Genomic DNA, 15,212 nt, shown 5'->3' with positions numbered 1-15,212 from the left:
AGACCCGCTGAGCCACGCTGACCTGCAGACCTATGAGCATGAAACACGTGCTTCTTGTTGTCACTGAGACTTCGAGGTTGTTTATGCGGCAAAAGCTAATACAGTTCATCATTTCTGTGCCAAAATATCTTCTTGCCCAAGTAAAATACAGTTTTTATCAAGGAATGGACAGGTACCTGAAATTGGAACATTTCATCAGCGGAGGCATTCATGATGTTACAAATCTGAAAAAGAATTAGAAAAACGACTTCGCCTCAAGCAGTTGAAGGTATAATGTGATTCTATAATGGACTCTCCATCCCAGTCTCACTTGCAAGGGGCGAACTTCTAAGCTGGCAAAGCGCAGCAGCTGAGGGCTGGCCGCGGCACGGGCAGACGGGCAGGGAGGGGGACTGCGGGAGAGGAGCGGGAGGCACCAGGCCAGGGCAGGGCCGAGGCCCAGACAGCACGGGACTCACAAAGCCACTTTCTGCCACGTAGGTTGGAAGGCCGCTGGCCAGGGCCCAGTGGTCGGCCGGTGGAGTGCTGTGGGGAGAGCAGAGGGTCAGAGGACCAGGCGCTCTGTGTCAGACACGCACTTGCAGACCCTGGCACAGTGTGTGAGCCTTGACGTTTGTTCCCTTCTCTGGGCTCCAGGTGGGAGCAGGGGCCGTGGAGGTGGCGAGCACTTGAGCGGGGCCTGAGGTTTGGCGATATCTGGGCTGCCTCATCCCCCCAGTGCTCTGCCGTGCCAGGGCCCTCACTCTGCAGGAGCCCTCGCCCCCTTCTGGGGATGCCACGGCTGCTCCTGGGACTCACACAGTCACCTGTCCTGCAGTCCTGGCCCTTACTTGCATTCTAGCCTGGCAGCTGGGTCCCAGTGCTCTCTGGGGCCTAGGGCCCTGGTCCTGACAGGCTTGTGGGGTCACGGCCCCATAGCCACACAGCTGCAGGGTTGGAGAGGCTGACCGACTTGCCCAGTCTCTCTAGGCTGGAGTCCTGCCCTGACCTCTGGACTGGACACCCTTCCTCTCCCAGCCCCCCAGGGGAGTGCAATGCCAGGCCTCCCCGCTAGAGGCTCCACTTGTCCAGGTGGGGCTGGGTGAGCCAAGGCAAGACCCTGAAAGCCTCAAAGTTCAGTTGCTGCTGATAGGACCACTGGACAGTGCACCTGGACCTTGGCCATCCACTCTGGAGGTCCCCAGTGCCTCAGCTCACCCCTCTTTCCCCACTGTCTCCTGGAACAGCAAGTCAGCCTCCTCCTCCCTACCCTGCTCCAGGACACCCACAGCGCAGGGAGCAGCCCAGGCCCAGCCGGGCACGGCTGACCCCACTGTCGTCCTGAAGCCACACCTGGGGCTGAGGGTGTCCCTCCTGCGGGGACGCCTATTGTGAAGCCCTGGCACTTACGGAATGACTTTGATGTCTTCCTTGCCGTGGAGGATGTAGTCAATGACTTTGTAGAAGACGATTTCCTAGAAACAGACACATTGGTTCTGGGCCTTCCAGCCATGCAAGAGACTCCAGGTGCCCTGCTCGCCACAAACACAGTCACACACGACCACACACTCACATGTAATTGCACAACAGATGTATCCACCATGCATGTTTTACACACATACACCCACACACATGCACATGGGCATACATGCTGGTACCCGTGGGGGATGCTTCGTGCACTTTGATTTGGATGCATCCTCCCTCTGGGTCCCACATAACCCCACACTCAAACTGGGCCCGTACTCCTGCACACATGTGCACACATGCACACATGCATGTTCACAAGCTCCTGCGTGGGGAGATGTTATGACAACGGCGGAGGGGGCACCAGGAGCCCAGCCAAGCAAAACATTTGCTGGCGATCTTGTTTGGGGGCCACCCCATCTCCCACCCTGGAGCCGGAGCCAGGGAGCCATGATGTGCAGCTGGCCCTAGCTGGTCACCAAGACTTACTCGGCCGTCAGGTGTGCGTGGGCCTGAGTACGGCTGGGATTCTCCCATCAGCACAGGCCACACGTCAAAGAATTCCTGGGCAGAGAAGAGAGTGAGGTGGTCAGTGCAGGTGCCGAGCCAGGCGGGTGGGAGGGCCCCTGAGAGCCCCAGGCCTCACCTTCTCCTTGGTCATGTCCAGGAGGCCCACCGAGTATCGGTCGCAGTTCAAATAGGCCCGCACAGTGTAGAAGGCCTTGTGGAACTGCCTCTCGATGTCTGTCAGCTCCTCAAACACCTTGTTGGCTGACCACAGCAGCACCTGGAGGGGGTGGCACACCTGTGAGCCTGTGGCCACACTTACATGCCCACGCCTGCCTGACCACACCTGGGAGGGAGCGACAGATGCTGTGCCCAGGGTTTCCTCTGAGCACGTGACAACCTGCTTTCTGACCCAGGGGACCAGGCATGTGCGGGACAGTGAGGCCTCCAGGCTTTGTCTGCATCCCTGCCACCCACGGCCAGCGTTGGCCTGGTGCTCGGGTAGCTTGGGTAGAAATCAATTGCTTCGAATGCAAAGATTTGGCCAGAGATTCCTCTGACTGGCTGTTGGGTGACAGCTTGTGATAAGCTGTGGCTTATGGATATGAATTCATTGTTTTCTGGACTTCAGGCTCTCTGCGGCCTCAGCAAAGGGAGTCTGAGAGTGACGATTTGGTGACATGCCCACGGGGTCCTGGAAAGACCCTGCCTGAACATCGAACATCCCTCCCCACAGGCCCCTGGCGGTGGGTCAGCGCTGCTACCAGGCTTGGACTAGCCCGCTGGCCCACAACCTCAGCCCTGGCCATGCTTCTCTGTTTCCTCAGTCACTGCCCGACACAGGCCCCTCTGTCGCCAGGTGTCTCCAGCCTGCCTGGGGCCAGCCCCTCCTCTCACAGGCAGGGATGGCTCCTGGAGCCTCAACTTCCCCTAGACCTCCCTACAGGAGGCGGCCCCTCCCTGTGTGCCCTGCCCTCCCGCTGTTGCTGCAGTGGCCCCACCCGAGCGTGACGACGACTTGGTCTCTGGCTCCCTCTCTCCATCCCCAGGAGATATCAATGTCAGGACGAATCCCAACACCCCCAGACTCTCTGCATCTTCATCTTCACATCAGCAGACCCTGCCTGGGCATCTCCACCCTTGGACACTCGGCACCTGCAACCCTGGGCTCTGGACTGCCAGGGACCCCAGTGCCTCCAACACTCAGCCCTGCCCCCTCCCCCGCTGAGCCTCCAGGCAGCCCCACCCTTTACTGCCTGGCTAGCGCGCCCAGCCTCCAAAATGACCCTCCGCTGCCTTCCCTCCATACTGCCCAGCATGCTGCCACCAGCAACCTCTGGAATGAAAGAAATACGAATTCGTGCACCATCGATAGGCAACTGATAGAAAGACCCAAAAGCCACCCAACACCAAATCCACGTGGCACACACCACGTCCACCATGCAGCTAGGAGGCAGCACAGACGAGGTGCTGTGGCCACCTCTACTTTCCTGTGTGGTGCTCGTGCTTGGAGGGTGCACATGGCCAGTCTCTTCCGCTGCCCAAGGCCATAGGCATCTGCCTCTTTTTTTTGCAATGAGTTTATTTTATTTTTATTTACTTTTAATTGACAAATAATAATTGTGTGTATTTATGGAGTACAATGTGGTGTTTTGATCTATGTATACAGTGTAGAAAGATTCAGTAAAGCTAATTAACCTATCCATCATCTAACTTACCATTTTTTTGTGGTGAGAATGTTGAAAATCTACACTTTTAGCAATTTTGAAGTATACAATACAGTCATCCCCTGGTGTCTGGGGGGATTGGCTCCAAGACCCTCGCGACAAAATTTGTGGATGCTCAAGTCCCTTATATAAAATGATGTGTCTGCGTATAACCTCCCACACATTTTAAATCACCTCCAGAGTGCTTATAATACCTGCTGCAATGTAAATGCTACATGAATAGTTGTTATATTTTGTAAAATTTGCATTTTTTTTTAGACAGAGTCTCTATTGCTTGAGCTGGAGTGCAGTGGTGTCATCATAGCTCACTGCAGCCTCCAACTCCTGGCTCCGGTGACCCTCTTGCCTCAGTAGCTGGGACTACAGTCACACGCTGCCACATCCAGCTAATTTTTCTATTTTTTGTAGAGATGGGAGTCTCACCAGTCTTGCTCAGGCTGATCTCTAACTTGCATTTTTAAAATTATTGTATTGCTATTTTTATATTTTTTTCCGAATATTTTCCACCTGTGGTTGGTTGAATCTCAGAAGTGGAGCCCGTGGATGCGGGGCCACTGCACGTCATGGACGGTGGTTACCACGTGGTGCGGCAATCACCAGAGCTGCCCTCCGGGTGGGGACCCTGTGCCCTGCCCCACCCCTCCTGGCCCTCCCCGCCAGCCTTGGTCGCCACCTTTCTACCCTCCTTCCGTGAGAGCAACGCTCTCAGAGTCCGCACGGAGTGAGGGCCTGCGGATTTATCTCTCTCATTTCCCTGCGTGCAATGTCCTCCAGGCCCACCCACGTGGTCACTTCCCCCTCGGCAGCTTCCTCACGTCCAGAGCGTGTCCAAGCTCTGTCCTTCCTGCCCTCGCCTCTGGGGACCAGCCCTTCGGAGGCCCTGGCCCTCCTCTGCAGGGGGGCCACCACCCAGCCCCTCCACCCCGTGTCTCACCCCTTCTCCCTGGAGCCCTCCCTGGATCTCGCACAGGAGCCGCAATTCTCCTGTGGCCCTTGACTCTGTCAGATGTGCGGGACTGCCCCGAGCTCCCGCGGGGTGAGCCGACAGCTGTCCCTGACGTCTCTGAGCACCTGATGTGGGTTCTGGTCCTGCCAGGGCTTTGTCTGCCGTGGAGCATTGTGGGGCAGATGCACCTGCCTGCCTCAGGGAGTGGCCGATGGGCCTGTCTTCACCCACCTAGGCCTGCGCTCAGAGCCTTTCTGACCTTTCCCCAAGCATGCCTGACCCCTGGCGTGCCCACACTGCTACACGACCTCAGGCTCCATGAACTCCAGCAGGGGTCAGTTCCACCACTGGAGTTAGTGGGTCCTGACCAGGACTTAGAAAAACGACAGAATTGAATATGGACTGCTCACATAGCCATGGTGCCTGCTGCTCTGTAACAGCCACATGTCAGGCGAAGACGTATGGAAACATCAGGCGCATTTTCACTGTGTGCCTGGTCCACCATGGAGAGCCTGAGCCTTCCCTCGCATCCCACACACACACGGCACTCACTCCTGAGACCTCAGGGCCTTTGCACAGGCTCTGCTGCCTTCGGAGCCCTCATCCCAGGAGGCCCTCCCTGAGCTCTCCTAACCCAGACTCCCTGGTGCCCCACAGGACCCCATTTGGTGCCGACTTCATGGAGTTCCCGTCTCCTTGTGCCCCCACTCGACCACGACCTCCGTGGGCTTGGGAAGCACAGCTTTTCGTGCCCAGAGCGCCTGAGTGCTCTGTGGCCGTGCATGCTCTGCCCGGACACAGACCATCTGAGCTCTGCCGCTTGCCTCCAGCTGCCGCCAGGAGGCCCCATGGTCACCCCCCATGCCTATCCTTCATCTGCTGGCTAGAGATAAGCCCCTCCATGCACCCAGGCTAATGGCCTGGGAGCACCAGCCCCTGGCAAAGAGTGACAAGACCCACAGACAGGGAGGGTCATGCAGCCACCTGTCTACAGCTCTGCGACCACAGGAAGGAGATTTCCCCACCATGTAAAATGGGGGTGATGCCCTTCTTTCCTGTGGGGAGGGCTGCCACGAGCTGGGAAGAGCACCTGGCTCTGGGAGCCCTGAGTGCGTGTGTGTGCACATGTTCATGTGTGTGTGTGCATGTGTGAGTCACCTATGCGTCTGCCCCACGATGCTCCACTGCAGACAAAGCCCTGGCAGGACCAGAACCCACGTCAGGTGCTCAGAGACGTCAGGGACAGCTGTCAGCTCACCCTGCGGGAGCTCGGGACAATCTGGGCTGCACGTCTGAGTCATCTGAGCATGTCGGTCCCCAAGACCTGTCCCAAGGTAGACGGACGAAGTGAGGAGGGGAGAAGGCTTAGTGTCTCAGGAGAGACCTCACCTTCTCCATCCCCTGCCCCAGCCAGAACATGTGCTGTCACCCCCTGCCCCAACCCACATCAGCCACCACTGCTGCTAATATGCTCATTTCCTGCAGCCAAACACTGTATCCAAGGTGGTCTAACCCCAGGCGGCCCGCCCCCAAGGCCTCTGCGCTTTCCTTCTTGTTTGTGTTTTTAACTTTCCCAGCGTTGTCGGGTACACACACGGCAATCGACTGCAGTGCAGGCGTCTCAGGGGCGCAGCTGGATAGATTTTTACGCACTGCCATGTTGGAATTAGGGCGTCCCCTCTGCCCCTAGTCAAGCCCACTTGGCCCGACCCCAGCCCGCTCTGCAGCTTCAGTGCGTGGCTGGCCACACTCAGTGTCCCGCATCCTCCCTCGCTGCCCGGGTTCTGACTCTCCACCATCTGCTCCTCCTGCCGGCCCGTTTGTGGGCACTGGAGCTGCTTCTGTCTCGACTGCCAGGACTCACGGCGTCTGGGTGGTTCTGGGCAGGGGGCCTTGCCCCATACTCCGGCCTTCCGGAGCCTTCTCCTCCTTGCCTGTGGCAGGTAGCTCCAGCTTCTTCCTGGGCAGCTCCCCGACTCCAACTCCAGAACAAGGGGAGTCCCCGGGGTACCTGGAGGCCTCCTGCGTCAGGTAGTGGCCGGGGGGGACAGGGCCCAGCAGGGAAGAGACGCTGGCATCTCAGACCCTTATGTGAAATCTCTCGACTTTAAGTGTTGGAAGCTTGTTAAATCAAACGTTAGCACGAGGTGGGGCGAGGGACATGTGTGCTCCTACAATCACCGGGCCTCGTGCCCCCGTCGGGGAGCTGTGACCCCTCTGGCCTGGGCCTGTGCCTACCGGCCCAGCGTGCCCAGCACCGCCACATGCCACGTCAGCAAAGCACCGGGTGAGTGTTTGAGTGACCTGGGCTTCTGGTCAGCCTGAAAGCTGTGGTTTTGCCCTTTGTGGATTGATTAGGTGAGTTCTGGTTTAATGCTCCAAGGTGAACCCGGGGCTACGGCGTTGTCCCCCAGTGAACTTGGAGCCAGGGGCGTTCAGAGGACGGAAGTGGAAGGGGAGCATAGGAAGTGCTCATTACTCACGGGAGGGAGGTGTCAGGATGTCCCCGGGGGCAGGGGGCAGACAGTACCACAGGAAAGCAAGTCTGGCTGCCCCTGCACAGGGGAGAAGGACCCCAGGTCTCTGCCCCAACCCAGGGATCCCTGGGCTGACAGCCACGCTGGGGAGAGCGTCCCTGCCTGAGGCTCTCGTGGATCCACCAGGGAAGAGCCTTCCCGGCTGTGGGCTGTGGTCAGCACGAGCGCCCCGGGCTGAGCACCTGTTGGGCCCTGGAGTAGAGGACGACACCTGGTGCCCCTTGGGGACCCAGCCACTCGAGGTCCCAACACTGGGCCATCTCCTTGCACAGCCCCACCCACAGGAGGCCTGTTTCTGGGACGTTTCCCCACTGGCCCCCCGGCAATGGCCCCTAAATCTAGTGTGTGACCCAGCGTCAGCGCCAAGGCCACGTTTCGCTGTGAGTGCCTGAGAGCTGGTTGTTAAACATAGCTGTTATTAAAGTCAAATCTATGAATCTATATAAATCCATGAATTAAAACATTATATTGTAAACAAAGGTAATAAGTAACCAGACCCACTGCTGCCTCGTAATTCCACCGAGGTTCACCATTCTCCGTGCTCTTGCGGCCTTGTGGGTGGCGACTGCCCATGTCACAGCATTGCTCCCCCAGCTGCGAGTCTAGCACCCCAGGGCCTGCACCAGCCAGGCCCCCCACACTGCCCCCCGGGCAGACTCTGCCAGCCCCTCCTTGCGGCCTCGTGACTTCTGAACATTTCCATTTGCTGTGTAGCAAAAGTGTGAGACCTTCTGAAAGTGAAGGCCCCACCCTCCTCCCACACCTGTCCTGGGGTGGGCGCGCATCCTCCCGCCTTTACAAGGAGCCATCGGGTTCCAGACACTGCCAGCCTGGAGGTGGGCAGGCCACAGTCCTGCGCCAACAGGGCCCTCATCCAGCTTTTGGTGCCCGTCAGACGGCCAGGCAGCGGGAGGAGGTGATCGCTGACCTGAGCAGGCCACCGGTGTGATAGGTCAGAGAGAAATTCTAACGTCCTGGGGCCAAACCTATGGTTTCCTCGTTGCTTCTCTTGGGTCTGACAGAAGCGGGCGAGATGCTTCCCGGAAAAGCATTGACAGGTGCTGGCCGAGCAGGGTGCTCAGGACGGCAGCAGCTGAGGAGCCTGGGTCGCTGCTGAGGTTTTGAGGGTGGAGGAGGGGAACCATTTTCATTCCAGTGGCTCCAGGAAGAGGGTCAGAAAGCCCAGGCGTCAGACAGGCCACAGGAGCTAAACTTTGCTCATTATAGACATTTTTTTTCAAAAAGAGCTGTGAGGCAGCATGTGCTTTGTGCAAGTCAGGTTTCTTAAAAATGCTGTTCAGAGCTTAAGGCCTCAGAACAGCCTTTTCCTAGGACTAGGTGACGTCGAGGCGGAAAGCGGAAGTGCCGAGTGCAGACGTGAGCTTTGGAATTCCCGCTTGTCGTGAGGTCGAGGCCTGACAGCCTGGAACGTGCCTCTCCAGGTCGGCCATGTTTCCCAGTGTTGGCAGTTCACCTCCTGCTGGGTTGAGGGCGGGACGCGAGTGCCGGCTCTGGATCTTACCCTCCAGTTTCTGGAGGGGTGTGTGGGGAGCAGGGCAGCCAGGGCAGGGGTGGGCGGGGGCTTGGTGAGAGAGGCTGAGAAGGAGCCTGGGTGTCTGGGGGCTCTGGAAGGGGAACACTGGGGCAGCTGCAGTCTGGTGCCCGAGGAGGCCAGGGTGGTGGTGGGGAGGCGGGAGCCCCTAAAGCCAGGCAATGACAAGACCCGCTTTAACAGTGTGGGTCTGATCGCTGAGCTAGCATGGGCCAAGGGGCACAGGAGGACAGGGAGCCCTAAGACAGTATCCAGGGGCCACTCCCAAGAAGGCAGAAGGGTGGGGTAGCTGGGAGGGTCCAGGATGTCAATGGTAGGAACTAACCCATCCTGGCAGAGCTCGGCCCTGGTGAGACCCCTAGGGGGAACAAGTATATGGGGGGGCGCCCAGAAGAGGCATCCAGACCTGCTGCCCACGGCCTGTGGCTGGAGTCTGTGGGTTGATTTGGATTTGGGCTGAGTTAGGAGGCCCGGTGGGATGAGGCCCTCCCCACTCCTGGGAGAAAAGGGGCTGTGGAGAAGGGGATGCTCAGAGCCAACCCTGGAGCGGAGTGGGCCGGACCCCTGGGGTAGAGGCCCTGCCTAGATGTGAGGCCACCACCTGCCAGCCAGCCGGGTCCTCTGGGTGTGAGGCCCACTTGGACACGTGCACTCTAACTTCCAGTGCTTCTGGGCCCAGACAGTGACCCGGCTCTGGGCTGTATCTGCCATGTCACCCCAAAGGAAGCAGTGTCCTGCTTCTCTGCAGAGATCAGGGAGCCTCAGGTGCCCATGGCGCCCTGCGAGAACCTGGAACCTGGAGCCTCCCTGCAGCTCCGTACAGGGGAAAGGCTCAGAAATGTTTGCAACAACTTTTAAAGTTATCAGGATACAGACTGAGAATGAACGGCTTTTCCTAGACACGGCATTCAGAACACAATTATTGCTTAAATTGTTATCAAAAATGAAATATTTAGGTACAAATCTAATAAAATATGTATAGAACATATATACAAAAATGATAAAACTCTGATGAAAGAAAATCCAAGATCTAAGAGAGAGATTCCATATGCTTAGGATTGGAACACTCATTTTTAAGATGGGAATTCTTCCCGACTTGATCTACAGATTTAATATAGTCCCAATTAAAATACCAGTAAGGTATTTTGTGGATATTGACAAACTGATTCTAAAGTTCGTACGGAAAGGCAACGAACCCAGAATAGCCAGCACAATACTGCAGAGGAAAAGCAAGGTTGGAGAACTGACATTTCTAACTTCAAGATTTACTAGAAAGCTACAGTGATCGAGACAGTGTGGTATTAGTGAAAGAATAAACACACGCATCAGTGGAACATAGCAGAGAGCCCGGAAATAGACCCACACTGATACAGGCAACTGATCTTTGACAAAAGAGCAGAAGCCATGCAGTAGAGGAAAGATAGTCTTTCAATAAAGGGTGCTTGAGCAATTGGACTTCCACAAGCAAAAACGTGAATCTAGATAGAGATCTTTCACCTTTCGCAAAACAAATCACACACCTGATGGAAAACAGAAAACTAGAACACTTCTGGAAGATAACATAAGAGAAAATCAAGGTGACCTTGGGTTTAGTATAATCTAAGTACAAACTAAGTACAATCCATGAAGGAAAAAAAATGATAAGTTGAATTTAGTTAAAATTTAAAACTTCTGTTTTGCAAAATGCACTGTTTCGAGAATAAAAAAACAAGCCATACCCTATGAGAAAATATTTGCAAAGCATCGTAGTGAATTCTTACAATTTTAGGTTGTCTCAGCATCCACTGTGAATACAAGTGTAACTTTCTCGTACCAGCAGCAGTCCTCAGTCACCCTTGTGAGTTTGCAGTTCCATGCCATGCCCTAATGGCCCGAGCTGGCTGCAGAGATAAAAACTTAGAGGCATCTCTTGTGTCTAGCAGACTGGGCTCCCTGGACCATTCAGGCACTTGCCCTTGAACTTAAAGTAACCAAAACCCTACTCCCTTGTGTACACTGCTAGTTGCCTCTCCATTTTGCAGTCTCTGTCCCCGTCCCCTCCTCTCTCTCTGCCTGGCCCTTCGCTCCGGCCCTCGTGACCTGGGACAGATGGAGGATGCCCTCCCATCTCTTGGTGCCCTCCCTGCCGGCATCTGCAGGTAATAAATCTTTGAACCTGTTTCCTACTGTGCTGGTGTAATGAAATTGCACCTTCCACATGAGGAACCAGGAGCTGCCCAAGGCCAGGTTCCCTCTGGGACGCCAATGGGGACATAGGCCGGGCTCCCAGCACCAGAGTGATTGTCAGGTAGGCACAACTGGACACGGGTCAGCCGAGAGCCACAGGGACACCCTCCAGTGTAAGCAAGCTCCTCGTGCAGGGGACCCCTGGTCTTGGGGGTGGGACAGCCAGGCAGGAGGCTGCCCACCAGGTGAGTGAAGTCCCCCAAGGCAGGCACACTGGGAACACAAGATCCAGCCCCCTTCATGTCCTGTTGGGGTGGGGCTGCCAGCCACTCTGGCACTGGAACCCCAATTTACATGAGGCGGGTCTCAAAACAAACACAAAGGACTTGTATCCAAAATATACAAAAGACTCTTTAAACTAAACAATAAGAAAACAAAAAACCCAATTCTTAAAAGGGCAAACGATCTGAAAAGACAGCTTACCATGGAATAAGATGCACGGATAGCAAACAAGCACGTGAAAGGATGCTCAACTGCATTTGTCATTGGGGAACCGTAAATCAAAGCAACAATGCGATACCACTGCACACCGATTAGACTGGCTAAAATTCAAATAGCTGACAACAGCAAATGCTGGTGAGGATGCAGCGCATCAGGAACTCTCGTTCACCACTGGGGAAACCCAAATGGCAAGTCACTTTTTGGCAGTTTCTCATAGCGTCGAAAACAGTCACGCCATATAACCCAGCAACCGTCCTCCTTGGCGTTTACCCAGTTAAGCTAAAAACACATTCACACAAAACGCATTCACACCTGCACATGGACATTTATAGCAGCTTTATTCATAATTCCCCCAAGCTAGAAGCTACCAAGATGTCTTTTAGTAGGCGAGGGGATAAACAAACTGTGATACATTTCTACAATGCAACCTTATTTGGCAATAAAAAGAAATGAGGGACCAAGTCACAAAAACACAGGGAGGAAACATAAATGCATATCACTAAGTGGAACAGGTCAATCTGAAAAGGCTATACACTGTGTGACTCCAACCATATGACTGTCTGGAAAAGGCCAAAGTGTAGACACCGTAGAAACATCACTGGTTGCCAGAGCTTGGGTGGGGGTGGGGAGGGCTGAGCAGGTGGGACACAGGGGGTTGAGGGCATTGATCTTATTCTTTATGAACTGTGATGCGGGATGCATGTCATTACTCATTTGTCAAGACCTATAAACTTTACAGGACAGAGTGAATCTTAATGTATGTAAAAAAATCATTTAGTAGGTTGGGGGATCCAAGAAAGAATGCAGACTGTGACACGATAATCTTACTGCATTATGAATGTCTGGGATGGCCTCACTGAAGGGATTGGGGAAAGAGCTGGCCTGAGTGATTTTGGAAATGAGTGGTACCTCTAAGACTGAAGGCAAAAGGAATTGTTGGTAAATACCGAACTCTACTTGATAAAGTTACTTCCCATGGGGCTAGGTTAGCAATTCCGACCCTGTGATACATGTGCACTGAAATTAAACAAGTAAGTGAACGGATGGCGCTGGCTCCTGGGTGTCTCACTGTTGATGTCGGAACTCACATATGAGAGTGACCACGTGGTAGTGGACCGGGGTTGGAGACGTCAGTCAAACGCATGCTTTCCTTAATACAGACACAGAAGTTGCGTGCAGGAATATCGATAGGTATGTGTATGGACAAGGGCTAGATACACATCTCTCCTGGCTCTGTCAACTGACAGCACCTAGAAGCAGTGACCCCCCAGCAGCAATGAGCCCGACCAGCACCCTGATCTTGGCTTCTAACACCACTCTTGGTAAAAGGTCCTGGGCTCCTCAGAGAAAGGCCCATTCTAGGGCCAGGTAGGAAATATACAAATAAGCTTGGAGCACCTTGTAGTTCCAGAAAGTAAGGAAGTTTAAAAACCAAACCAAACCAAACTAAAACAAAACCCTGCAATGATGGGAGTATGTTAAGGGGCACAGGACCTAAATGAAAGAGGAGTTCCCAGTGGACAAAGCCAAGACCATTTGCGCAAGAAGACAAATAAAATAGTACTGGATCATACCCTAACCTAAAGCATAAAATAAATGCCCCTGAGTTCCCACTGACATAAATAAATGATTGGATACATTAATAATGGGGGAGAAGAGAGAAATCTCTTATGTAGAAGAATTCCACATAAACTACACAGCTATACCACCCTACAGGAGGGTGGGCATTCCTGAAACGTGGGCCGTGCACGTGACTCCCTTCCTGAGGGCGGTGTGGAAAGCGCCATGGGGTGCGGCTGTGCGAGGGAGAGACCTCACAGGCTCAGCTCAGGTTCACACCGTAGTCATGTTGACGTAGGGGCCTCTCATATCATTCCATTAAATGGCACTTTACCTTTGTCATCTTATTCCAAAACCCCATAACCCCACATAATTATAAGAAAACATCAGAAAACTTCCGATAGAGGGGAATCATGCGCTACTCCCAAACAGTGTTTCTCAAAACTGTCCAGGTCATCAAAAACAAGGAAACTCTATGAAACTGTCACAGCCAAGAGGAGCCCAAGGAGATGTGGCGAGGAAACATGTGAGATCCTGGTTGGGATCCTGGGACAGAAAAGGACATCAAAGAAAAACTAAGGCAATCTGAAAGAAGCGTGGACTTTAGGGAAAAATAACGTATCGGTATTGGTTCGTTAATTGTAGCGACCGTGTCACACTAATGTAAGTTGCTAACAATGAGGGCGCTGTGCGCTGGCGTGGGGAGGGGGCGTGTGCCAACTCTGCTCTGTACGCGCAATTGTTTCTGTGAATCTAAAACTGCTCTACAAAATTCTTTAAAAAAGTAACATGGCAAATGTATATGACTGTCCAGAGCAGGCAAGCCTATAGAGACAGAAAGTAGATTAGTGGCGATCTGAGGCTGGGCGAGGCGGAAGTGACTGCTAGTGGGCGAGGGCTCCTCTTTGGGGTGATGAGAACGTCCTCACAGTGGCTGTGGTGGTGGCTGCGCAGCCCCGCGAACGTATCACAAATCATGGAGTTGTTCATGATGGGCAGAAACCAAATCCGGGGTCTGAGGAATGGCACAGTTTGTGTGACCAGCCCCGGGCCCCGATGTAGCAGGAGGGGTTGAGAGAGGATCTTCCCTTTTTAAGTAGAGACGGAACAAAGAGATTTGTAAAAGGCAGGGAACTGGCTGACACAGAGGGAATGGCTGTCCATGCCGAAAAGCGGCTAGCCGGCTGTGCGCACCTGGAGGAGAGAGGCAGGGAGGGACCTGGGGGCAGGTGCAGGTCATGTGAGCACACTGGTGGGGGAGGGGAGAGGGAGAAGCCCGGCTCCTGAGACCAAGAGCAGAAGGATGGGGCGCCTGCGAGGGTGTGTGGTGTGAGTGTGGTACGTCACACGTGTGTAATGTGCATGTCTGTAGTGCATTTGGTGTGCAAGTGTGTTTGCTGCATGCATAGTGTGTGCGTGGTGAATGGCTTGTTTGTGGTGTGCGTAGTGTGAGTGATGTGTGGTGTGTGGTGTGTGTGGAGTGTGTGTGTGTGGTTCATGGTTGTGGGGTGTACGGGGTGCATGTGGTGTGTGGGGCATGTGGAACATATGTAGCGTGTGTGGAGTGTGGGCATAGGTTGTGTGGGATGTGTGCTGTGTGAGGTATAGTGTGTGTGGTGTGTGTATTGTGGGATGTGTAGTGTGTGTGGTGTCTGCAGGGTGTGGTGTATGTAATATGTGGTGTGTGTGGCATCTGGCATGTGTGGTGTGTGTGGAGTATGAGGTGCGTTGTGTGTGTGCTGTGTGTGGTGTCAGATGTCTGTGTTGTGTTGTGTGTGTGGTGTGTGGTGTGTGGTATGTGATATGTGTTGTGTGTTGTGTGTGGTATGTGGTGTGTGTGGTATGTGATGTGTGTTGTGTGTGGTGTGTGGTGTATGTAGTGTGAGGTGTGTTGTGTGTGTGGTTTGTGCTGTGTATGTTGTGTGTGGTGTCAGGTGTCTGTGTTGTCTGTGTTGTGTGGTATATGTGGTGTCAAGTGTGTATGGTGTATATAGTGTGTGATATGTAGTATGTGGTGTGGTGTGTGTGGTATCAGATGTGTGTGGTGTGTGGTGTGTGGTGGGTGGTGTGTGGTGTGTGTGGTATCAGGTGTGTGTGGTGGGTGGTGGGTGGTGTGTGGTATGTTTGGTGTGTGGTGTGTGTGGTGTGTGTGGTGTGTGGTGGGTGGTGAGTGGTGTGTGGCGTGTGTGGTGTGTGGTGTGTGTGGTGCGTGGTATCAGGTGTGTGTGGTGTGTGTTGTGTGTTGTGTGGTGTGTGTGATGTGTGCTGTGTGT

The 15,212-nt window shown here is 54.2% G+C and overlaps 1 protein-coding gene across 1 annotated transcript in view; it reads right to left on the bottom strand.

The window, feature by feature from the left end:
• The window catches only part of PDE6B (phosphodiesterase 6B, cGMP-specific, rod, beta), a 34,383-nt gene that overhangs the window by 10,059 nt on the left and 9,112 nt on the right, over window positions 1-15,212 (bottom strand). Inside the window, exons 4-8 of the mRNA XM_012663692.1 lie at window positions 2,090-2,230; window positions 1,933-2,007; window positions 1,390-1,454; window positions 459-525; window positions 177-224 (exon numbers count right to left, since the gene is read on the bottom strand). Of these exons, the coding sequence (XP_012519146.1) occupies window positions 177-224; window positions 459-525; window positions 1,390-1,454; window positions 1,933-2,007; window positions 2,090-2,230 (396 nt within the window). The remainder of the gene's footprint in view (window positions 1-176; window positions 225-458; window positions 526-1,389; window positions 1,455-1,932; window positions 2,008-2,089; window positions 2,231-15,212) is intronic.

The sequence above is a fragment of the Propithecus coquereli genome, unplaced genomic scaffold (assembly GCF_000956105.1).
Source record: "Propithecus coquereli isolate 6110/MARCELLA unplaced genomic scaffold, Pcoq_1.0 Scaffold821, whole genome shotgun sequence".
Taxonomy (NCBI): Eukaryota; Metazoa; Chordata; class Mammalia; order Primates; family Indriidae; genus Propithecus; species Propithecus coquereli.
Note: the sequence above shows the minus strand (reverse complement) of the source record. Positions and strands in the feature narration are given on the sequence as shown.